Source organism: Erithacus rubecula, assembly GCF_903797595.1.
Source record: "Erithacus rubecula genome assembly, chromosome: 11".
Taxonomy (NCBI): domain Eukaryota; kingdom Metazoa; phylum Chordata; class Aves; order Passeriformes; family Muscicapidae; genus Erithacus; species Erithacus rubecula.
In genome coordinates, this window is record NC_136663.1 from 10418846 (window position 1) to 10444627 (window position 25782).

Genomic DNA, 25782 nt, shown 5'->3' on the forward strand with positions numbered 1-25782 from the left:
AGGGCTGAGTGCAGAGCAGGAGTCTGCTCCTCTGTGCTGAATAGCTGCCCATTCAGGGTGGTCTTCACCCTGTTACTGCTTCTTTGTGCATTCAAATATAATGATCGCTGAGGATGCGATGGTTTCTGTGCAACTCTACCTTTGGGGTGGGAGGAATTTCTAGTCCCACTCCCCCTTGGTTTTCCTGAAAGGTGCTCTGGAGCCCTGATGGGTTTCTCAGCATTACACCAGAGGAGACACTGAGAAGCCTCTTACAGAGGCCCAGCCTGCTGCCCCTGGCAGCCTGTGTGAGCCCTGCTCACCTGCGGGAAAACAGGAAGTTTGCAGGCAGAGTAAGCAAGCAGGGAAATTCCAAAGAACTGAAATGCTCCAGAGAATGGCATTGGCTTGAAAACTTCAGGATTTCCACATAAGAGTTGTACTCATGCCATAAACAAATTGAGGCCCAGCGCATGAGAGATGTGGTTTGACTGAAATTCAGAATATAGAGTTTCATATCTTGGATGGGTGTGGATTTTTCCTCTGAAGGCCCATGAGTGCTACTTTTTCCTTTCCCTCCCTAGTGACATTCCTGTATTGAGCTAGATCATCACTGCACCAGAGACCAACAGGGTAAGAGCCAAGGGGCCTGGAATCTACACCAAGACACTTTATAATTGCTCCCTTCTAAGGCATAAACTATTGAACAGGAATAAATGTGTGTGTGCACAAGAGCTCCTCTCTGTGTCCCTCAGCAGTGCTCAAACTTCTGCCCTGGAGAGCAGGTTCTGAGTCTTTTTCCTAGTGCTGTTTTGGCAGAAGCTGGCATACAGCTGGCAGTGCAGGGCTGCAGTTAGTGTGTGTCCCTTGTGCACAGCCCCTTCTCTCCAGTCAGGTGTGGCAGGAGCTGCAGGTGCAGGGCGGATTGGCTCAGCTGCTCCGCGGGCAATCCCACCCTCTGCTGACCCCTGCCCGTGAGCACAGCCATCACTGCCACATGGACTGCACAGGTGAGGAGCTCCTGCTCTTCATGCTCACTGCCAGAGGGGCTGGTCATCTGGGACACTGGCACCCTGTCTCTGCCCAGCTTTAGGAACAAGGCTGGGCACTGCTGTTCGCACTCCCCTGGATGTGCTGAGCACCTGCTGGCATGAAGTTTGTCCTCCAGTATGTGGGCTGCTTTTTTGCTTTTTTCTCTGCTGGGTTTTTGATAATATCCACCTGGACAGACTGCTGGATGGTGAATGCTGATGACTCCCTGGAGGTAAGACTGGGGTGAGGAGAGCTTGATCACCAAAAGCAATGTGTCCTAGAGAGAGTTTGCTCCTGGTATCATTGCTCCACTACACTCTCATGTTCTTTCTCCTTGTTGTGCTGGGTGAAAGTGGATGAGAATGAAAATAATTACTGTGGCAAGAGCAGGAAAAAAGTGGTGTTTTGTGTAATTTTCTTTGCCAGACTTTTTTTACCCAGACTGTGCTCTTACTTAGTAAGTTCAGGAAAGATCTACAGGCTCTAGTTTTAAACGTGCATGAACTTGAGAGGAGCTATCCTGTACCTCCAGCCTGCATGGATATTTTGGAAATGTTTCTAGTTCTGTAGTTCAGACTACTTGGTGGAGACATCCAGCATGTACAACTCTTCTCTTCAAGTCTTTCTCTGAACAGCCACTGAGCTACAGGGCTACCAGAAATTTAAGGGGGGCATGGGCACTCAATATCTCCTGGAAATCATGTGTACAGTAGCACTCTCATACTAGAGAAAGATATTGAAAGTTAATTGCAATCAAGGGAGAAGATTGCTGCTTACAGGCAAGGTGTGCCTCAAAGACTCCAGGCCCAAATCATCAATGTTTCTTCAGTACTCAATACTGCAGATTTGTCATTTTCTTCCCAGCACAGCCATTCATTTCTGTACATTTAAGCTGCAGGTCCACAGTGTAGGAAGCTGCTCCCTGGCAAATTGGATCGTTTAGGCAGTGAAGGTGGAACACCTCCCCGGACAGAAAGTTTGGCTGAGTGTATCAGGAGGAAACTTTCTATCTGCTATCCAGCATATGAAACCCTGAGCTCCTCTGCATCAGTGATTGCAATGCAGTGCTTAGCTGCAGCACATGAAGGGGTGAATTATCCAAGAAAAGAAGGATAAAGCTAATTGCAAGAAAACTTTTTTTTTTTTTTTTCCCTTTTCCTCTATGCCACAAGAATCCTTACAATCTGCCTGTCAGAAACCGTGACAGGTGGATGTAAGTGCTGAGGTGATGATCCAATGCAGTGCAGTTCCTTCCTGGTGGTCAGTGTGTCTGCTCAGTGAGCCTCTTTACAGGGCAAATAGAGTGCACCCAGTGATGCCGGATGGGAAATGACTCTTCATTTCGGAGATATTTCAGGTTCCTTTCAGGAAGTACTTACATAAAGGTATCAGTATGCTCAGAAGAGCCAAAGGAATCCAATTGCGTGGAAAACCGGATGAGAGAGGCCCAGGTGGTGAGCAAAGTGAGTCCAGTAACGAGCCATTCCCCTGAGGCTGTGTAACCTTGTCTTCCTGGGCAAAGGCACCTGCGATGGGCTGTCCCAAGTGCTCCATTAACACCCAGTTTGGTTATTAGCAATCACTATTCTCACATTCCGGCTCTGAGTGTGAATACTAAATAATGGAGTAAAACGCCCCCAGCCTTAATACCTGACCACTGATCTCCTTAATTACCCTAATGACTCACTGCCTCTCTAAACAGGGGAATGTCCACGGCCAGGAAGGCGTGGAGTCCGCAATGACTCCTGTTTTCAGCTGGAAAAACGCTAAGTTAGGCAACTTAGACTCCAGGAGAAGGCAACTCCATCCTTCAGCAGCTGCTGGCTCTTGGCTGCTTGCTTGGCTTTGACCCTGGTCCCCAGCAGCTGGGGAGATGAAGCTCTTACAGTGGCCCCACTGGAGAGGAGCATCCCAGGAATATGCCAGGGAGTGCCAGGAGCAGGCAACTCCAGAGAGGCTCAGCTTTCACAGCCCCTCACCTCCCTTCAGAAAAGCAGGCTGCAGCCATACAGAAAGCTGTTTAAAGCTGGTGACTCCCTGTGAAGCACCAAGACAGGGCTGGGTCAATTTTGGCAGTAGTTTGTAGTGGAAAAAGCCCATAATCTGCTTCTCAACGAGTGCTGTATTGTGTAGACAGTTCCTCCCTGTTGCAGGTGGATTATAAATACCACCACTACTGTTAAACGCTGCCTGTTTTACTCTCAGGCTGGGCTTGTAGTCGTTGTCTGCTGGCACAGAGCACGGTAAAACACTGTGACTAACATCCCTTACGTGTTTGTCTTCCCCGCTTTCCCCAGAAGGAGAAGTGTGTGCTTGTTCTGTCATTTTCTTTTCTTTCTGTATGAGAATTATTGTAATATTAATTATACATTATGAATAGGACATAATTATATGTATTACAGTCATTATGCAGTTCATGTTTTACATGCACACTTGTGTTAGGGAAAGCAAGTCGTGGTACGTGTTTCATAGTCGGAATGGGGGATGAGGAGCATGGCTGTGATGTTTTGCTACAGGGGGAGAGAAGTGATGGGGAATTACTGCTACCAACATGGTGCAGCCATGGGATGGGGAAATCCATGTCCCCACATGATGCCCTGTCCCTTTCACAGCAGTGGGTTCCCCTGTGCCTGAAGATCTGTCAGCACCAGGGAAGATGCCCAAGGGTGGCCTGGGAGCAGATTAACAACCAGAAGGATCAACAGTGCACAAAGCAGGGGGAGCAAGTGTTGGCCCTTGGCAGCAGAAACCAGAATAGCTAAGCAGTGGCTCAGGACAGCCACAGGTCCCTACAGTGGCACCTGCTCCTATCCCCCTGCACCAGGCAATAGGACATTTATCCCTCTGTGGAGAGGGGCTGGCTCCTGCTTTGCCCAAGCTGGCTCTAACAGGAGTAGTGACAACTGAAACATTCCAAGAAACTAAAAACATCAGTCAAGTTTTTGTTAGTCTGGGAAGGGGGTTATTTCACAAGCTAGACCATAACTGTTGTGCTTAAGACCTGTTTTCCTTGGAGGGTGACAAAGCTTGGAATCCCATTAGTCTCTATAAATAATTTAGATATAGATGCTGCTTTTAAGATTCAAAAAACAGTAATAATATCAGCAAGTGAGGAAGTAAGTGACATTATTAGATGAATGCAGAGTAGTATAAATAACCCTATGGTGGTTTAGGAGGAAAGAGAAATTATATAAATACAAGTGGAACAAAATGTAATTTAATAAAAATATGCTAATTTCAAGCACAGCTTGACCAGTGGTGAGTTAAGACAGAAGAGGACCTGCAACTGCATTAAGAGGGCCATGGTAAAAATACATTGAATGTAAACATGGCAAATTGTTTTACAATACTTCCTTCTCTTGAAAAGCACAGAATCAATGAAATTAGTTTTTTCCACCGCTGCTTCTCATTTTCCATCATATTTTTTATTAAATATGCCCTGAAATTCTCAGAAATGTTAAGCAGTTTCATCTCCATGAAACAAAAGATGTAGACTATTTTAGTTCAAATATAAATAGTATCTCTTCTGCCAGTGATTCATTTTTCCTCACCTTTGATCCAGAGAGCAGCATCACAGAGGAGGTGCACAGTTTGGCTCAGACATTGTGTTGTGGAGAAAATATTGGGCTTGGCTACAGACTTCAATACATCCTGAATAAGACTTTATTACGTGTCTGAGATATGTTATTATCTGCTTTGTGATTTACACAGCGGAAGAAAAATGAATTTATTGCATCACCCAAGCAAGCCTGGTCCCCTTCCCCTGTGTGAAACTCATTTGCTGGAAGAGTTTCTCTCTCCATTTACTGCAGCGGGTGTCGCTGGCAGCAGTGGGCGGGCTGCAGTCCAAAGCTGCACCGACATTAACTCTGCTCCTTGTATGAGCAATTCCAGGAATACTTTAGAGGTGCTTGTTGCCACATTTGCATTGGTAATGAAAACACCTCCCATAGTAAAGTGATTTATGGCAGGCTGGGCTGGGAATGGTATCTCGGGCTGAGGACAGCGCAGGCGATTAACCGCGGTGCGGTGCATCCTCTGCCCGTCGGGATGTCTCGGTGATGACTGTGGCTTGGGCACGCGTGGTCCCAGGCTGGCAGCACGGAGGGAGCCCCAGGGCCAGGACCAGCAGCGGCTGCCTCTCATTTTCCAGCCGTGTTTGCAGCTGAGTCACCCGGGGACAGCGCTCCCCAGGTGTCTGCAGAGGGGCGCACATCCAGACTCCTCTCCCACCCTCTGAGCTGCTGCTCCTCCCTCAGCAGGATGGTGCAAGGAAGGGCAGCACAGGCAGCAAAGTCTCAGGTTGTCTGGTCCATGGCCCTGCCCAGCTCAGCCTAGACAAGTGTTTGGCAATGAGTGAACAAACCTGCTCTTTGATATTTCTGGTCAGCCACCCCCCCAAGCCCCTCCCAGAAATTTCCTCCAAAATTTTTATCTTTACCAGCAGGCAAGTTTTTTTCCTAATGTCTAGTCAGATTTTTTTTTCCTCTAATGTGTAAACATGAGTAGGGACACAGAAAACATTGTCCTTTTCCTCCATCCTTCTGCTTTTTCTCTTCAAGCCAAACACTCTGGTTTACCATCATTGATACTGGACCAGGATTTCTGTTGAAAGCTGAGATGACCACCTGCTGTGTAGGTGGATATTTTAACCTATGCTCTTTTTTGTCTTCTTAATCCACAGGTGAGTACAAAATGCCGTGGCCTGTGGTGGGAATGTGTCACAAACGTTTTTGATGGGATCCAAACTTGTGATGAGTACGACTCCATCTACGCTGAGCATTCTGGTATGTAAGAGGCAGAGATGTTTCTACAAGTGGTGGGGACATTTGAGTGTAGACTAAGAGTATCTGTTCTATTCAGTGACAGATAATTAGAGGCATGTTTCTTTTCTCAGTCAGGTATTAATCCCAGGGGAAGCTGAAAAAAGCTGAACACCAGAAAAAAATGTTCCTATGGGATCTGACCCCATTACCTGCCCACGTTTCCATTCCTTGTGCATGAGAATGATCTGTTTTTGTCCTGCAGTGAAGCTGGTGCTGACACGAGCCATGATGATAACAGCAGACATTCTGTCAGGATTTGGGTTTCTCTTCCTGGTCCTGGGGCTGGACTGTGTGAAGTTCCTTCCCGGTGAGCCGCTCATCAAGCTGCGCATCTGCCTGGTGTCTGGGGTTCTGCTGCTCCTTGCAGGTATTTCCCCACTGTGTCCCCATTCTGTAGGACACCTTTTAGTAAAGTGGGGAACCATTAAAAGCCTTCTTTTATTTTGGTTGGTGATTATCTGTAGGAGTAAATCTATATTTGATTTATTTGTGTAATGCAGTTTATTCTGTTCACCACCTGCTTCAAACAGCCTGTAGTTGAGTTTATCTGCTTTCAGTTCATGTCTTGGCCAGGTGACTTGGCTTTGAGTTGACTGACATTTATTGCTGTTTCACTGTGGAGCAGCGATGCTTTGCTGTTGATACAGCAAGGAGACTTTGCTGTAGGTCTCTAGACCAATTGCTGAAGGACTAGAAAGTCCTGGCATCCTGGTTTGGTTCCTGACTCTGCCACAGATTGTGTGACCTTGGGCAAGTCAGCCTAAAATCTCCGCAGATGATCTCTAATAATAAAAGGATAATAACATGTCTGTCCCTTATATGTGATAAATATCCAACTAGCTGAGGTGCTTTGCTATTACAGTCAGTGGGAGAATTTTAAATACAAATATAAATAGCCACCTAGGTATCAAGAATATAATTTGACTTTATGCCAATATCAAGCAGCTACCTCTTCCTCAGTCTAAGCAAATTTAATAACTCACCCAAGCCACTGGGAGCACATGTAAAACACATTGACAGGCTCTTTTAAACATCATCCATTCACTTCTCAAAGTTTGTCTGAAAAACATCATCAAAGTTCTGAAAATAAAAACAGATCAGAAAATTAGACAACTTTACACGCAGCTGAGAGGAGAGGAGTTTTCTGCCTTTTTCTGCAGAAACCTGAGTGCTGCCAGTGTGCTGGAGGTGTGTGTGAGTGCCAAGCCATGAGGTGCAGCCCCTGCCTGGGATATCAGCAGGAGCCAGGGTGGATCCACCAAAGGCTGAGCATGGACAGGGGCCAAAACCTGCCATCCCAGGAAGGTCTTCCCACCCTGAAGGGTGACCCAGCAGACAGCAGCTGTAGCTGTAGATGGGGTCCCTCACGTCTGTGTGTGCCCCTCTGTGCAGGTCTCCCTGGCATCACGGGCTCCGTGTGGTACGCTGTGGATGTCTACGTGGAGCGCTCCTCTCTGCTCTTCCACAACGTCTTCCTGGGCATCCAGTACAAGTTTGGGTGGTCCTGCTGGCTTGGCATGGCAGGGTCACTGGGCTGCTTCTTGTCAGGGTCCCTGCTGACCTGCTGCATGTATCTCTTCAGAGGTGAGGAAGCACAGCTCAGGGATAGAGCCAGTGCTCAGGGAGTGCTACAGGGGCACAGGGTGGGGAAAGCCCTTTGGCATGATTGTTCATCTCCCGTGGTGATATTTTCAGCTGTAAATTGGGAATAATCTTAGGCAGCTCTTGAAAGCACATCAAAGTGTTCCATGTGGGAGCTGAGATGTAAGGATGACATAAAGTGTGTTGTTATTATGTCACATCTCGGAGTGCTGCTTTCCCTGGATAACGAACCTTTGCAGCTGAAAGTCACCAATCACTCATTAGCAGCTCCTATTTCTCTCCCTGTGCCTCACAGAGACCAGTTCTGGAAGATTCCATTCTGCCTACTCCTTGAGGAAGGGCTATTCCTCAGCTGGGACCGTTGTAACAAACGTGCATTTGCCACCCTCACAAACAGCCACCTCCAAAATGTATGCAGTGGACACAAGGGTGTGAGGAGGAGGTAAGTGCTCCAGAAAGAGCTCTGCTTTTATTTCTAGTGGATTGCACAGAGACTCAAGCTTTTGTGGTTGTGATACAGATGCAATTGAATTTCAAGGATCTACTGTATGCTACAATATTTGTTTCAAAACACCTTTCCTTCAAGAAGGTAAACTCTGAGAAGATCCTGCTTTCTGGAATCCTCTTGTCTTGAGTGCTGAGGCCACTTGCATAAGCATGGACTGAAATAACCAACATAAACTCTTTTCAGCATGTGTCTCAACACTACTGGTAGAAGTGAGATAAATCAGCCATTCCTGAATCAGACTGCAGTGTTCTGCATGAAGATCCCCAAACTGCAAGATGGATCTGTTCCACGTCTGGCAGTGTGTCAACAGAGTGTACCAAGGAGAAAATCCTGGCAAAAGGAGGGGCTGACTGTCTGACCAACACCTGCACCCTGTGCACTCGGCGTGGGGGTTTACCCCTCCTACAGGCAGCTGGGGAGATTTTCAGGAGATAAGAGCTGTGTTAAATGTCTGACCCTCTCTTTGGTCCATGAACCTCTGTACTGAGGAGAGATTGTAAATGCAGGTGCACTCTTTCCTGAAAAATACAGTCCTTCTCAGTCAGTGTTAAAAGGTACACTACAGATGCTCTAAACTCATGGAAATCTGGAAATTGCCAGCTTCATTTTGCTTAATAAAAACATTGCTTGGACAAAGTGAGTGAAGATGCAAAATCTGAACTTGTGCATTATAGCATATCAACATTAGCTAGAAACTAGGATAAATTATACTAAAATCTATTGTCCCTTTCCATCAGAAGGTATTTAAACCTAGTTCAGGTCTGCTGTCTCCTTCTGCAATCCAGGCTGCCATAGTCTGGATGGGGTTAGAGCATCAGCCAGGTCTTCACTAGGGTGGGGGAGACTCAAACCCTGTATGGCTTAACATGTTCCCTAAGGATGGATGTGAACATTCTTTCATGCCTTTAGTAGACAGAGAGGCTGAGACAGAGTATTCTTAGGGTTGGTGGGAACTGTCCTTTCTGGCCATGGGCACCACACCACATCATGGGCACTGAGGGCTGAGAAAGGTCTCCCAGCACAGAGATTTACCTGCTTAGGGGCAGTGGAGAAACAGATGGAGTCTCAGCTGGGTGTGCACAGCTGTGGGTGCTGAAGCACTACCACAGGTAGGCTTCTTTCACAGACTGCTTGATGGTGAGGCTGGATTTCCTTCTCCCAGAGAGTAAGAAGGAAAACCTATTGTTATGTGGGCCAGAGGGAGATGAGTTGGCTGAGGATGGAGTGAGCTGTATCCCAAGCAGCGCTTCTGATAACTCCTGTGGTGGAAAATGAAGGGCTCTGATGGGTTATCCTGGAAAGCAGCACCTTGTGCTGCAGCACAGAACTGACCAGCAAGGCCAGAACATAACCCAGCCCTGACCTGGCTCCAAGTCAAGAAGCACCAGGGTATGGGACAGACAGGACAGCAGCAGGTCCACATGGCTCTGCTGCACACCCAGGCACCTCCACAGGGTCAGAGCACAGCACAACCATCTCAGCAAGAGCCCTGGTGGCAGCTCTGCTGCCCGGGCAAGGGAGGCTCGTGCCTGCAGAGCTCCTGCTGCTTCAGCTGGCAGACACTGATGTCAGCCAACCCCAGAGCAGGTTACTGCCAACAGATGAGCTGTATCAAACAGATGTAAACACAGTAGGAGAGGTGATGAAGGCTTTTTTACAAGGTCCTGAGAGACAACGAGTACAAGAGTTATGAGTGATGTGATGGATTCACAGATTGCACCAAGAATGCACAAAGAGATCTGGAGGTGACAGGAATTTTTGTCTGTTATTGCAAGAAACTGCACTCAGAGCTTGATGGTTGGGGTTTGGTTTTTTTTTCTTTTTTTTTTTTTTTAACTTGTTTACAGCCACATCAGAAATGTGTTTTCCATGGGTCTTTGGGGCAGGAGAACTGACACTGCTGATGCTCTCTGCCAGAGCAAGGAAACTCTGGGAGCATTTTTTGGGTCTGCTTCCTGGGCTGTGTCCCTGCTGCCCTGCTCCTTCAGAGCACACTGGGAAGGAGATGGAGGGTGAACACACCCCGGGGGCAGAGCTGTGTTCAGTGACTGCTCCACTGCCCACATCCCTGCTCCTGCCCAGAGAGGCAAAGGCTCCCTCAGCCTCCCCGAGGGAGGAGAGATGCTGCAGGCAGCCTCAGGCCGGCTCACCCAGCTCAGAGATGCTCCTGGGGAGGAGGTACCCAGCAAAGACATCATCAGCTCTGAATCAAAAACTCCCCAGCCTATGCAGTACATGATTTCCCCCCCCCCGCCCCCTCAAAAACCCAGAGATGCCCACCAGCCTCTTCCTGATATTTTCTATAGTTTTTTTTCTGAGCACAAAGGTTATTTCTTGCTATGAATATTTATTTCTTGTTTAGCAGAGAAGAAATGAAGGTGTAATTACAAATATCACACCACTGATTTCCCCTGTTCAGCACTTGAGGAGAATTCTGGGCCTTCGTCCTAATGGTCTTCAGCTTGTTTTAAGGTGGTGGGAGCTGTTTTGTGACTTACAACACGTGGGTCACACCCTGCAGTGGCTCAGTGGGCACTGAATGGCTCTGCACTGATCAGGGGTGAATATTGGAGATTAGTTTCTTTAGTCCCTCCAGCCCTGTGTTTCTCCTTGGGGTACACAAATAGAGCACACACATACTCCAAGTACTACCTTAACTCATCCTCCTCAAATACACTTCAGATTCAAAGAATTTATGTACAAATATTCTTTTCATATGAAGAAGAATATTATACTAACATTTGTGAGCCTCTCTTCTTCAGTATCTGTACAGAATAAGAGTCAATTCCTTAGTCATACTTTGTTCCAGACAAACTCTCTGGTAGGTTTTGAGATCTATCTCTTGCACAAGAGGACCAGGAAAAGGTCACAGCAACTCTTAGTTTTGCTAGGTTAATGTTTTGTAACCAGTCCAATACTGCATTGCTTCATTATTCAAATTCTGCTGACAGTCTACCTGATATTTTGATCAGCTGTTAATATTTAATTGTTAATCCTGTGTGATTTAGTACTGACACTGGTTTCATGACTGCAGGATTCACTCCTCATTAGCTCATTAGCAGGTCTATTCTAGTTTAATTGTATATTCATTAACGAGAAACCTCCCAGAAAGTAAACAGGACTTATTTTTTATTTAAAAATCTGAACCAGCCCCAAAGGCTGAAGATGTATCAGGTGAGCTCAGTTATTAAGGTATTTCCTTAGTACCTACCTGCATTCCATTCAGCAGCAGCTCACTGGGAATGACAATAGACTGATTTTCCCCTCCCGATGGCCATTGGTGGCTTACCAGGGCTTTTTGCTCAATGGTAATTTCCAGCTGAACTGAGGTCCAACATTAATCCATCAGTTCAACAGGTTTTTAGGTTTCTCCATATTTTCCCTAGCTTACAAGGAGTATTCTTTTATGTTTGGTCGCCTCAGTTTTCATTTCCCAGGACATAGAAGAGTCAGGGATTTAGCTGAGAGCTGGGAGCAGCACCTTTCCTCCCTGTGTGCCTGCCCCAGGGTGCTTCCTTGAACTGGGGCTCCCCCCTGTCCTCTTCCCTGACAGCTCCCTGCACTCTGCCAGGGATCTGCTGGATGCAGGTTATGGAAAACAATGAAGTGTTTAGGTAAGATCTTTGCTAAGTTGATTCCATGCTTTACAGATAGCTATTGATTTCCCATTTTGATACATGCAAGTGAGGGAGATAAAAGAATTACATCTGCAATGGCTGTCCTTTTCTGCCTGCAGCATCTCATCCTCTCTGCCTCGATCAGCCTTGCTCATGAGGGCTTTTAACATCTCCAGCTGTAATTAGTGCTCACTCTTGCTGTGACCTTGTGAACTAGGCTCTCTCCTACTGCAGCTGCATCAATGTTTCCCAAGACACGAATCTCCTGCCTTTTCACAGGCATTGCAGTGTCATTTTGGTGTGAATTCAGTAGATCTGAACAATGATTTCCAGTAGACAGGAGCAGCAGTGCAGAACTGTTTTTCTTTCACAGTAACATCAGTGGGATATAAAAACACACAATTGTCTTTGAGTGCTGCATCTCTCTGACCCGCAGCCAGGTTTCAGTTCAGAAGGTGTTTTGCCGAGTGACCTGCTTTGACTCCTGTGAGGGGAATCACCGCTGTCCTGCAAGGACACACAAAAGGCAGCAGCACAAATAGGACCAGCCCTTGGGCATGGGGGAGTGATGCTGGAGGCTGCCTGGACCTTTGCTGGTAGCTGCAAAACTCAGTGTACACCTGCAGCAATGCATTTCAGCAGCTGAAGACTTTGTCCTACCTTAGACACATCTACTTAGAGTAATTTCATAAACTTTCCAAGAGAGGAAAGTAAAATTCCACCAAGAATGCAAGGCTTTCTCTCTCAGCTGAGGTTGGACTCCCACAGTTTGCTCTTCTGCATCTGTTAAATATTGTGGGCAAGTGATTAATGACTGAAATACTCTGTCCAACCTCCGTTACAGCCGCGAGAACTATTTTCTCCCTGTAGCTCCTGGGTTCCTGCTGTAAAATGCCTCTGAGCAAGGAAGAAAAGTGCCAGAATTCTGCCATCTAGTGACCCAAAGAGAGCGGGCATCTGTCCCCAGTCCCGTCCTCACCCTCCCTGCACAGAAGTTTTCAGCCCATAATACAAATTTTTGGATGACAATTACAAAAAATTTAATGAGCATATAAATTGTTTTCCCATCTTTCATGTCCAACCCTCCTGGCATTCCAAACTGATGCCCTGTCATGGCTCAGCTACCTCTGATTTTGCTCTATTTTGCCTGAGAGCCACTTTATGATTTATTATTCAGCTCTTAGTCTGCAGAGGTGGAAATCCAGCCATGTGCCTCGCCACGTTCCCTTTGTCTTTTGCTTCCAGATGGTCACCAAGCTATTGGCTCCTCTGCACTGCTCCCATTTCCCTCCACAAGGCCTGCTGATGACAAGTTCCCCCACAAACACATCTGCCTTCCAGTGTTTTCTGCTTTTTTTCTAGAGCTGTTTGCCAACTCTTCTCAAAGTCAGCAGGAGCTGTAAGTCAGAGGACGAGTGGCAGCCAGAGAGTCACAGCAGGACAAGTGCTTATCCAAGGTGAACCTTATTCCTAAGGTGATGAATTATAAGGAAATGGCTCTTCTTTCCTTGCAATTCTGGAAACATCAGCCAAACTTCATTAACTGCCCTCATTAGGAGCTGAGTGCTTATGAAAATACCAATTACCCAGCAAAATCTCTGCTTGTGTAAGAATGGGAGCACAGGTCTGGAGAAACCTTGTCCATTCTGCTGGAGAACACAGGAGTGAGGTGGCAAGCTGGGAGAAGCAGCTTCCATAGGGAATAAAAGATTGGTGGGGCCACCCAAAATGCTTCTGTAGAAGAAAGAAACCCATCCTCTATTCCAGTGATCAGGAAACCAAGGATCAGGGCCCTGAGTCCCTTCCCTACCCCAAGTCAGCAGCACTATTAGTTTGTGTCCTTCCCACTGCAACCCCACACAAACTCTTTTTTGCACATACCTCCTGGCTTTCAGCAGTTTTTGAAGCTCCTGTGGCTCCTGTCATTTTGCACAGGTACCACAGCACACAGGTTCTCCCACGCTGGTGGCTCCAGATGGAGCCTGATTTTGTGACAGCCAGTAGCTTACTTTACTCTGAGCCACTTGCCACAATTCTGATGGAATAATTTGATTGCTTTTGTGCATAATTAAAGTGCCTCAAACATGAAGCTGAACACACTTGAATGCACACAAGTAGCAGGGGAACAGACCTGTTCCCTCGAGTGTTTCTGTGTGCTCAGAGCCTTGCTTGCCCTCTGTTGGGTGGCTGGGGAAGGATTTACCACCTCGGGAGTCTCTGGTCCTTGAGGAAGAGGGATGCAGAGGGATTGGAGGCACTGAAACCTGAGCAGTCCTTGCTTGTTAGCCTCTGCAGCCATCTGATTAGAAGGTGACATTCAGTGAAATTAAAGGCAGCAATTTATTTAGAGCCAAGCCATTAATAAGCAGGAGGCAGTAATGTTTTATGCAGCACATAATGCAGACAACCTGTGGAGTTCTGTGCCATGAAGGGGTCACTGAAGCAAGCAGTGTGTAGGTGGGAATCAAGTGACAACTGATTTAATGCCCACTAACAGGCTATGCAAGCTGCAGTGACAAACATAATCAAATCTCATGCTTCAGGGCATAAATTGAAGGGGTTGAGTGGTGGAAGCAGTTATGTACATGAAAGATCTGATCCTGAGAGGTGTGGATTACCTGCAATTCTTACCAAGTTCAGCCAGCAAAAGGACGCTCAGAAGTTGCTTGATTTCTCCCCTGGCTAGGTTTGTACTTGCTGATTTTCTTTATTAATAAACTCAGTAATATTTTAGCCTGCTGGCACAAACATTCACTTGGCTACAAGTAACATTTATTTCCTTTCACACAAGAGTCAAACATTAAAGCTGCTTCTAAAATAAGATTTTAGGAGATAATTTGCAGTGGTGCTGGCAAATAATTTTTTCTCAAAACATGTTGCAATTCTTTATCTAGAAAATGTACTTACAAAGAGTAATTATGAGGATATGGTAACCTTCAGTGCATTTATCTTCCCAGTCTCCTTCCTGAGCATGGGAACTGGTGCTAACCTCACTCTGCAGGTGGGGAGGTGCTCCATGAGGCAGGCTGTGGGCTTCCATTCATCTTTTGGGATTCTAATCCCAGATGGACCCAGGTGCCCTAATTGGGTTCCATGGGAGCACAGAGCATGGGACAGGGGTGACACTGCCTTGTGCAGCAGGACAGGTCTCACTGCACCCCCAGCCCTTGCCACTGAGGGAGCAGAGGCACAGAGGTCAGGCAGGCTGAACTCAGCCCTCAGTGACCTGCCCACGACAAACAAAGGGGAATCTTTGCTTTCATCTGGAATCCAGCTAAGGGGGAGATTCAGCACCTTTCTTCAGTAATTTGAGAACTAGTTAGGCTAATATCTTCAAGGAATGACTTTGGTTGAGATGATCCTGCTTGGGCACAAGGCAGTCTGGATGGCTTAAAGTATTTTTCCATCCTGTCTGCAGTGATCCCCTCAAAGAAAATGGCATTCTTTATCCTAATAGATTTCTAAGTACTAAGTACCTAAGCCCCTAATTCATGTGTGTGGGGAACCTCCATGTGGGTCCTGTGCCATTCAAAGCCTTCTGGTCTGCAATGCTAGGGCAAAAGTAGCTGAGGACAGTCACCATGAATTTAAGAACAGCTTAAATGAGCAAACTCACTTTTTTTTAATGCTCTGTAACCAGCTCCTGCCACTGCTACTCCTCCACAATCCCTGTCTTCTGTTTTCTCTTCCCTGGCCATAAATTTGCTGCCTTTTGCACTAGACAAATCTGATATGTTGTGCTAAATATTTTAAATATGGCAAACGATCCTTCATCACAGAGTGATTGCATTGCAATGTATTAGAACAACATGACTTTGCCAGAGGGTGTTTCTTGGCGCAGTGCCGAGTCAAGGAGGCAGCCCAAGCTTGAGAAGTAACTACCAAGTCATTTATCAACATTTGGTTCTAAAATACATGGGGTTGCACCAGCTCAAGCAGCCTTAGAGAGATAAATCTACAGGCTGAGCCAAAACCCCAAATACAGACAGGCCTTTGAAAGATCTTTTTGAAATCCAGAGATATCAAAATGTCAAGCTGAACTCCTGTGACAGATTCAACACATATTTTTGGCATTTATTCTGTTGCATTTAGTCTTGTCTTTCAGGTTCAGTGAAATATGTGCTGCTTTTCAGTCTCTCAGCCAACCTGTGGAAAGGGCTGATTTGGTCTCACACTCCTCTAGCATGATGGAAGATCTCTGATGAACCAAGTAGGATCACTAAAATCCAACGTGGTGTCTAGAGCTTGTTTTCCTTCATGACATCCTCATAGGATGGGGGCAATTCAGTTCCCCCAAGGCTGAAGCAGGGGTCAGGAGAAGAGGAAATCTCTGCAGTCCTGCAGGGGCTCAGGGATCCAGAGAATGGGCACGGAGGTGCTTCAGTAGCTGGGGAAAAAGCAAAGTCACAACTGTGCAGCAGACAGGCGTGAAGGGCAAGCGTGGGAGTGAGAGGGGTGAGCCCAGGAGGAGCTGCCAAACCACTTGGAAACAAGAAAGGCATGGATGTAATTTTTGAAGGATGGCATCACAAAGTCTTTCACCACAAACTCCAGATACAAGAAGTTGGGCCAGAGGAATTTGGGTGGGTTTGGGGTGGATCCTCCCTGTCTATGACCACCCAGAAAGCAGGTAATGTCCTCTGGGAAGGGCTCAGCCTAATGACAGGATTAGCTTTATTTTTCTTGGAGGGATGTGGTCTGGCTCAGCCTGCTGATGCTGCTGGCCATACTCCAGGTCAGTTCTGGATACTACACGTTCATTATAGCCCAGTCCTCAAAATCTGGGTGCTTCGGGGGGAATGTTGAGGGTGGCTCAATGAGCAGCACCCACCAGGGTGACAGAGCCCAGGGTGTGTTAGCTGTTGAGCTGACTGCTGGGGTGGCTTGACTTACACCAGTACAGTTTTGCCTGAGTGAGAAATGAAGGACACATGCTGACCCCAGAGCCTGTGGCTGCAGGTGTTGGGATGCTGAGTGGCCTGGCATTGGGGAGAAAGTCCCACACATCTCCAGTGTCTGCTGGCCAAGCCCCAGCTAGGCACCTTTGGGACACAGGGACACAGAGGGACAGCACCATGGTATGGCTCAGTGAAAAGTGGATGTGGCTTCAACCTCCAGTCCATGGTCTGGACCTGTCCCCAGGATGCCAGAACTGGGCACCCCACTGTTCACCAGCAATGCAGCCCCTGGCTGCAGCCAAGCTCCCACTCAAGCCTGACTGCTTTTTACTGGGTTCTGGATGGACCACAGGAAGGCCAGCAGGGCCAGCAGGACCTTGCAGCAGGGACAGGACTAACCACCAAAGGCATCTGAGCTGCTGAGGGCAAACACAGCCACGGTGCTCCGGGGGAGGCAGCTCCGCCGCGTCAGCCAGCACTGCAGGCAGCAGCACATCCCGCAGCACAGGAGCACAGCCAGGGAAAACAGCACCAGGAACCTGAGGCAGAGGAGCAGGGACAGAGGAACAGCACTGTCACCATCTGCAGGCAGCACTGACAGATGGTTGCACGTCTCCAAATTAACGTATTCATTAACGTCTTTTGCAAATAGCCCTTAAATGTTGCGGTTTCCCCACCAGCACACTGGACATGATCAAACCCCCAGAAAGAATGTCTCACTCCTGAGTGCTCAGCAGTGAGTGCTGGCTGGAAATTCAAACATTTCTCCCTGAATTCATCCATCGTTTTTTCCCAGCTCAGTTGTCAGCGTACAGTGAGGAGGATATGGATAAATGATTTCCATTAGTTTGTAAAGACAGAACACAGGGACAGCCCAGGAGCAATGCTCTCTAGCTATCAGTCTCTCTTAATGCCTTTCTCTCCATATATCCATCAAAGAATATTATTTGCAATTTTTTCCCCTCACATACCAGCTGCTCAAGTTTTCATCGCTCTGTCCAACGCACCTAAAAAGGGAAGAATAAAAAGGACTTAGAGTCTGGTGTCAGGGGGCTGCTTTTCCCACCCCAGCACAAAGACAAGCACCATCAATAAGTAGATTGAGAAGTTTTCTCCCATGAAGGGAGCCCATTAAGAATGTCTCTGTATGATGGGAGCAATGCAGATGATGCAAGAAGCAGAGTGCCACTTGTTTGTCTTTCAACATTGGCAAACTCCTCCAGCGTTTTTGCTGAAAACCCAAAGGGTTTCCAGCCCCCATTTCCTCTTTTGAAAAAAAAACCCAACCCTAAATGGCCTTTTCCTCATTCCTGTGCTGTGCTGGTGTGCCAGGCAGGAGCAGAGCATCCTGAAAGAGCCTGGGGTGTGGGAGCCATGGGTGAGAGAAGGAGCCACACTCACCTCTCGCCAAGCTCACAGTCCGACCCGGAGTCTGCTGGCTGAAAACACACACAGAAATCAGAGAGGGCAGGAATGTTTTGTTTTCTACAATTTATCTGTACAATTACTGTTCCTAGAGTGGGAAGTTGGAGAGGAAGAGCCATATGAGTGCAGGTCCTGCAGGGTTGAAACCAGAACTCTCCTTAGGATCTGCCTCCGTGGGGCTCTGCTTTGAGCCAGCCCAAATCGAAACCAGCAGAGAACCTCACCAAGAGTCAATAAATTCAATAGCTTGCAGATGAAAGCCAGGCCAAGTGGAAAGCATTCCTTTTGATGTGAAAGAGGGAAAGACAAGCAGGGAAGCACCAGCTGGAGTCTGAGACCCTCTTACTGCACTGGGCATTGCTGTTCAGATATACCAGCTGAAAATGCCCCATAACCAAATTCTTGTTCTGTGGCTCATTTTTTGGGGGGAGCTAATTGTGAATGCTGCAGTAAATTGGAGCTCTTTTGACCAGAAGTGTCCTCTACCCAGCATTTTCCTGTTTTCAGATAGGAGTGGTGCATCATTCCCAGAATCAGGTTTCAGGTATTGCAAATATGTGAACCTGAAACTTGTTTTTCAGGTATATTTTCTACTCTCAGATCAAGTCAGTTTGTTTTTGCAAGCCTTGTTGATCTTAGCCTCAGTTTCATATTATCTGTGCTAGAAGTAACCTGAGCAGTTCATCAGTATAATTGAATCCAATTCAATAGATTTTTTTTTGGCTGACTGGTGTTAGGTATGTTATTACAGTTGCCCAATGGTGCTACAAAAAATTCAGATCAGGTATAGAATTGTGATAATGCTGGAAAGCAGAAAGAACAGGATAGAGGAATATAGATTCAGTTCTTGGGGAAAAAACCTATTAGAATGCAATTTGTAAATAATTGTTTTGGATTTCCCTCCGCATATATCAAAAAAACTTAGAGATTTTTGACTTTGAGTAAAACTGGAACACTCTGTTCTGAATTAGAAATTTGTATCAAATATGCATAACTGAAAGATCTTATTTTAAATCTCTAATTAACAGGTTCTTTTTGTTATACAAAGCTCAAGCCACTGTAAACAGCAAGAAATCCCCCTCCAAATCTCTATAATGTGTCTGAGCCTGTGCACGCACTGCCTTTCAGTTCTTAGTTTCACCAGAGGTCTTTGGGTGTAGTAAATCTTTCATATAAAGCATTATTTGTGGAATTTCACAAGTGGCTGAAACCAGAATGAGGAATAAAGAGAAAGACAGAAGCTTCAACCCTTCCAGACGTGTCCTTTTAAAACCGAGCTAATTTGTCATGTCACACATGCACCCTGGTGCAGAATGTTTTAATTCTTTTAGGGTTTTTTTGCACTTCAACTGATTATTAAATAACAGGTCAAAAGCAAATAGCTGATTGCTGTGATTACATGTATCCTGGGTATTATTCATGGCTGAATGACAACCTCTGGACTCTCTTTTATCATCCTTCAAACCAGCTCAGCAGAGCCACCTCAGCGTAGTTAAACTGCAGCAAAGTGCATCTGCTCTGAGGCAGGAATCTGTCAGAGCAGCCAAACACCCACCCCTGCTGCTGCAGCCCCAAGCTCTTCCATTTCAATAGCCACAGACAGAATAAAGGACAAAGAAAGTAATGTTTTCTCTGCATTAATTGGAATTTTTGTGACCGTTAAATCTTCCCCAAACTCATTAGGTCCTCAAAAAAACCCAAAAAAACAAAAAAACAAATCCTTCAAAAATAATAACAGAAATAAAAAAAAAAGCTGATGACTAAATTCTATAAAAGTTGGAATACTCCTCCCACAAATCAGCCTGGTCCCAGTGAAGGCTTTGGTTACCTGGAAGAAGGTTAAACACAGAACTCCAGCTCCTGCTGTGATCCATGAAGTAAAACACAAAGCTCCATGTCTCCCCATTATCAGTGTGAGAAACATTGGAGGAGCTTTGTTTGCAGCAGTGTTTTACCCTCTGTAATTTGGTCCTTTTAAAACTCCTCTGCACATCGTGCCTGCAGCCACAGAGCACGTTACCCAATGGCTTCCTGTGCCTCAGAAATCACCACTGGCCACGAGAGAATTTGGGTTTGCAGGGACACAAACAGCTACCAGAAGTTAAAGGAACACTGATTTAAGGTCAGCACCTTGCAGTTGTTTCAGTATTTTCATAGCTGTTCACAAATTCCTGCTGCTGAAGCTTAGTTCCATATTAACCCACAGCTGCATTTAACAGGCCCTGCTACAATTAAAGAGTCACTGGTGTCTGTGCAGTGGGGCCACGCTTTCATGGCATGCTGCCTGCAGATGGAATATTGGCATTACAGAAAAAGCAGAGACAGCTCTAACATGTTCTGTGTACTGTGCCTACCGCCTCTCACCTGCACCAAAGATGAAGGAAACCCTTCCCAGCCTGAGACATCCACCACCATGCAGCACTGGTACTGCTGCTATGCAGCTGTCAGGGTTTGCCAAGAAAATGCAACTGAAAAAAACCCACACATCTTACAAGGGACACAAAATTTCACTGCACATTCAACTCCCATAGGGCCATCCAGGTGATGTGGTTAAGCAGGGGTAGAAGATGGTTTGCCCCATAGCTCTGATCCCCTCAGAAGGGACAACCCCAGTTTGTTCAGCAGGCAGTAATAGGTTGTCACTGAAGTTTACAGCCCGTGGCTGAAATGCACCATTAACTGTGGTTCTTCCAGATTTTAACACAAAGGGTGTTGCCATGAATATGTTCAGTCATCACTGCAGAGTTAAGCATTATGCTGGGATGCCATTACTCCTGTAATGATTGACAAAGCTCAGCTGCTCTTGAGATGTGCCTCTGTGGCTTTGCTTCAGCTGAAAGGTCAAGAAGTCCAACCGTGATATACATGCACAACACAGGTTTGTTATTTCATGTTCAAGCTTTGCATAAACCCAGCCAAGCCCTGGTGCTCTCTGATGTTTACTTTCAGCTCTGCACTAATGAAAGGCGAGCCCCTGAAATGATGCCCTGAGAAAGCCTCTCTCATGATGGTGCTAAGTGCATGTGCTACACCCTATAAATGGTCTGAACATGCTGTCCTGCTTCAGACCATCCTTTTCAGTGTTGCTCAACAGTAAATTGCCAGACCAATTTCTTAGTTATTTTCTTAAAGAAAAAGCTCCTGCAGGATAAAAATGTGCACAGCCTTGCTGGGAACTGTGTGGCTCTTACAAGTTCAGGCTTCATTGAGGTCATCCATCACTGAACTAATTTCAGTCTTCTTCCTCTCACAATTACTTCTCTCATGCCAGCACCCATGGTACTTTCAATTTAGAGCCACCAAATGGATTAACCCTGGTATTTCAGGGGGCAAGTACCTCAATGAGCTCCTGGTACTGAAAAATAACACGTGGCATCTGTTCTGGATCTATTTCCAGAAGAAAAGGGAAAGGATTGAAGTCTATCACTGCTCAGCTCCTGGCCTTGAGGCAAAATTTGGTGCTTTCTGCTGGCTGGACCCCTACAGGGATTCCAAGGGATGCAATTTGTGAACCTGTCCTGTGCTCTCTGTAATGATGCAAAGAGGAGAGAGAGTTGGCTTAAAGAGGGTCCATGAATAACCCTGTCTTTTGCTTTAGGAGGGATTCCAGTACTGAAAAGAGCTGCTGCTTTAGCAGGAAAACTCTCCCTGTCCATGATCAGCTGAGCAGCTTGAATACATGAATGTCATAAAGAGCCTTAGCAGTTGCTCTAAGACAGTCAGGACTGGGCACCAAAAACCCAGACGAGTTTTGCACTGAATTTCAGTGGGCTGGGACCCTCCTGCTGCCCCTGGCTGCTGTGGTTTTGCAAAACTGAGACCCATCATCTGTACAGCTCTGTGTCTGAGGGCTAGTTCCAGTCTGAGGGGTTTCTCCAGGCTTTTTGCCACCCCTCCACAAGGAGACATATGCACACATACTTGCACACACACGAAGATAATCCCTCCTCACTCCTCCTCTGCTTACTGGATGAAAAGTTTGGTGTCTCTTTCCTCCTCAATTATATTCCCCTCATTGGTGGGCTTGGGAGGCTGCTCCCTGATAGATGTTAACTCCTGGCCATTAGATTAACATGCTGTTATTTCCTCATCACCTCATGTCGTTGCTAGGTGACAAATGCATCTCCCAGGCAGCAAAAGAACTACCATACAGCAATTTATGAGTGTCCATTACCACTTTCCTTAAAGTGCCTGGTCCTTTCAGTGAAAGATGTGCAGTTCTAGGACCACCCAAACTTGTAGAGTTGCCACAGAAACCACCTCCACTGGGGACTGGGTTTCATGAGAGGCATGAAAGGGAATGCAGGTGAGGGGACAGGGGGAATTTGGGAGGAGCTGATTTACCTGGTCAAGTCTGAGAGGGCCAGGGTTGCATCAGGGGTCTAAATTTCAGGCTCCAGATTTTATTTTTGTGCACTAGAAGTGATGGCCTATGCTTCATTGGGTGTCATACAATTAATTTCAGACATGTATTTAGACTGACTGTCCCCAGAATTTCAGGGAACATCCTGGGGACTTCTGGATTTTGGTAAGAGTGAGAGGCAATTCACTGGCATACAGGTGGCCACATAAAACACCTGGCAGCCTGTAAGCACAGCTAGCAGCTTAAACCTGTTTCAAGCTCTTCCTAGGCTGCCTTCAGAGCATTTGGTGTTTGCTAGGGATGACTTTTGGGAAAGCAATCACCTTGCTAGGTTGTGACCAGCCTCCCAGAACAGTCCAGAATAAGACAGTCAAAGAGAAGAAGGAGAGTGGCAGCAGGAGAGATGGGACAGAATGGAGAGCACACAGGGACATAGAAGGGAGACAAAAATCAGGGCAGTCCCACTCTCTGTGTTAGGGTCAACTGACAAGAGTTAAGCATGAGCTCATTTTTTTATGCTGCAGTGTTTTCACACCACCACCACAAACAATTCTTGCTCCAGTTCAAGGCCACTGGGATCTCTCCTCTCCCTACTTGACTGCAGCAGCACGACCATCTCAGTCTTTGCTTTTGCAGCTACATCCTTGGTATCAAGGCTTGGTCAGGCTGTCACCATCCCTCCTGGCCTGCCTGGGACGACTCAGCAGCCAAATTCAGTTTAGCCCAAGAGAAGAGCAGAGCAGTGGGGGAAGACTGAGCATTTTCTCTCTGCAACAGGAGAACTAAAGCAGCCTGGTCTCATCTTCTGTGAATGGAAGCCACAAGGAGCTGCTCGTTCCCTACACACTCTCCGAGATGACTAAATCCAGCCCTGGGGAGAGCTTTTCAAGCAAATGGCCAGTGCTGGCACGGGAACAAATGAGAGCAAACCAACCATGAATAAATTGTGGCTGGAAAGGCAAAGAAGTTTCACCCCATCCAGAGCAGCAAGGTTGAGCAGCAGCTTGTCTGTGGGAGGAGTGTGGGCATGAAACCAAACATGGGACATGTCAGTGAGCTCCCACACGAGATGTAACCCCTTCAACAGGGCTTGCTGACCCAGGGAACCCTTTCCAACCCCATGGAACCCTTTCCCCACCCCATGGAACATTTCCCCACCCCATGGAACCACCCCAGTGGGTCCTTAGACCCTCGAGCCCCTCCACATGCACAGGAGTCAGCCAAGGTGGCCCTGGGCTCGAGTGGGCGAGGAAGGATGAACATTTTAACCCAGGCTGGTAGAGCTGGCACGTCCTGCTGTCTTTCAGAAGGATCCTAACCAGTTGCTGGTCCCTGATGAATGCAGCCCTTTGTGAGCCCGTGGGGGGGATGTGCTGCAAGGGGAAGGAGAGACTCTGCACATGGATTTGAATGAATGTGAACAAGGATGACTTTGTTCTGCTGCATCCTCCCCAGGAACGAGGCTTCAGAGGTCACCCCTCAGATCTGAGGCAACTGCAGCTACCTCATCATGTTGGATGGTCCAGAGAGCCTTTGTGTTGGCCTTGGTGTGTCAGTGGGGAAAATCCAGCAGATTCTGCCTGGCAGGAAGATAAAGAAAAGGGAATCTCCTCTAGGTTATGCATAAGAGATTTCTCCATATTCCATGCTGAGAACTATAGAAAACCAAATTCAATACACAGGTGTTCATATATTCATGGAAGTCAAAACTTTAAAACTACCCAAAGTCCCAACATTGAAGGTTTGTGAGAAATTGCTGTTCCAAAACACTGCTGTTCCAACCTCATAATGAACACCTGAAATAAATACTGTAGCAACTGAAATATTTAGCTTATCACAAAGGACTGAGGCAGAAGCTTTCCTGCTCTGGAATTCTTGCACTTTGAGAATGTGTATTTCCAGCAAACATTTTGTGTGTGCTGATGACTTTGATGCTGACTCTGCTCTCACCATTAAATACAGAAATTAGTGTGCAATGATTTACTGAGAGCTGTGTTATAGTGGGGCAGGGTGAAGCTGAAAGAGTTTAGAGAAGTGGCTATTTCCTTTCCTCTTCCAAGTTCAGTTTTGTCTTTAAAACTTAAGTTAGATCTTAAAAAAAAAAAAGGTGCCAGAAAATAGTATTTGGGTAAGCCTAGCAGTTGTTTCATTGTATTAGAATTCAGAGTTCAGAATTACATTTTAAGATCTACTGCACCTGAAAAACAAGTGATAGTTGGGCTTCTCTGATTTTGGCTGGGACATTAGGACATGGGATTATTCTGAGTTTTATCAATGACTTCCCAAATACCCATGAACTTCTGTATGTTACAGCCCACCTGGAAACAGTGTTCAAGAGATCTTTCCTCTCAATCTCTCCAAATACCACTGTACCTCACAGAGAGCATGTCAGAAATAAGTTCAAAGGGCTGGATAACACTTGAGTTAAGAAACAGAAAGGCAGAATTAAGGTTAGAGCTGATAAAATTAAAAGCAGCTTTAAAAAAGAGAAAGATGAAGTATACCAGAAATACAGAGTTACCACTAGCAGAAATTTTTCTCTTTTAATTTTCTAATGTGAAATTGAATCTAATTACAACTACTTGAACTCTGAAGCCTGCTGCTGTTTCTTTGTACTCCAACAGGTCCTCTTACTTTTAATCACTTAAAATTGTATGTGGATTTAATCATTAAAAATTACAGTTAGGCTTTAGTACTTTTTCATAATATCTTCCTTTTTTTTTGTTGTTACTTGGTTGCCAGGGACTCAGAAATTACAGTGAAAAAAATTAAAAGCCTTTAGTATTTTCATCCCTGCAATTTACTTAGCTGCTGGATGTAAAAAGACAAAAAGAGAATAAATTGCCTGAAAGCAAATAGAGGCTTCATTTTCCCCTGCCTTTGAGTTACTGATATCACATTGGACACCACATGGGAGGTTTTGGCTGAGAAATTAGCATGAGACTATCTGGCACATCCTGAAACACATTTTCGAGGCAATTTTCCAGGCAGAACCGTTTAGCAATGAATGCTGAAATACATTGTGATGCTGGTCATTATCAGCTGGCACATGTGCTTCTTCAGCAGGAAACCCCATGGCCCAGGGGTGCACTCTGCAGGAGGGGGCACGTGGGGACAGGGGCAGGGACAGGGGCAGGGGCAGGGGCAGGGGCAGGGACAGGGGCAGGGACAGGGACAGGGGCAGGGACAGGGGCAGGGGCAGGGACAGGGGCACGTCTCCTGTGCCCCCTGCAACACCCTGGGCTGTGTCCTTACCTGTAGGGCTGCTAACATTTCAGCCTAAGGCTTCCTCAGATGATCCATATATCTACTTTTACCACACCTTATTGCCTACCAGCCTCCCATGCATCTTGAATTCCTTCCAGGTGCCCTTTCTGGGTTTATTTTGAATTGTTGGGGGCTTTGGGTGCAGCCAAGCACCCCCAGGCCACCTGGGCTCCATGCAGGAAGGGCAGTGATTTCAGAGCTCATTCCTTGCAGGCAGAGCCAGTTCAGAACAGGCTATAGCCATGCTCCTGTGTGCCCAGAATCA

At 46.5% G+C, this 25782-nt stretch overlaps 2 protein-coding genes across 2 annotated transcripts; one reads left to right on the forward strand and one right to left on the reverse strand.

Annotated features, from left to right (window-relative positions):
* Positions 1 to 1126: 1126 nt before the first annotated feature.
* On the forward strand, positions 1127 to 7874 carry CLDN16 (claudin 16; the record flags this gene model as incomplete). The annotated part of the gene is made up of 5 exons (XM_079315561.1): positions 1127 to 1243; positions 5696 to 5798; positions 6040 to 6204; positions 7230 to 7421; positions 7735 to 7874. Exons 1-5 carry the CDS (start codon positions 1130 to 1132, stop codon positions 7872 to 7874), a joined length of 714 nt encoding a protein of 237 aa, XP_079171687.1. The 5' UTR covers positions 1127 to 1129.
* A 7928-nt stretch (positions 7875 to 15802) lies between these two features.
* TMEM207 (transmembrane protein 207) lies at positions 15803 to 19833 on the reverse strand (the record flags this gene model as incomplete). The annotated part of the gene is made up of 5 exons (XM_079315643.1): positions 19716 to 19833; positions 17864 to 17901; positions 17425 to 17469; positions 16862 to 17001; positions 15803 to 15951 (listed from the first exon to the last, which is right to left on the reverse strand). Exons 1-5 carry the CDS (start codon positions 19809 to 19811, stop codon positions 15803 to 15805), a joined length of 468 nt encoding a protein of 155 aa, XP_079171769.1. The 5' UTR covers positions 19812 to 19833.
* Positions 19834 to 25782: the final 5949 nt, after the last annotated feature.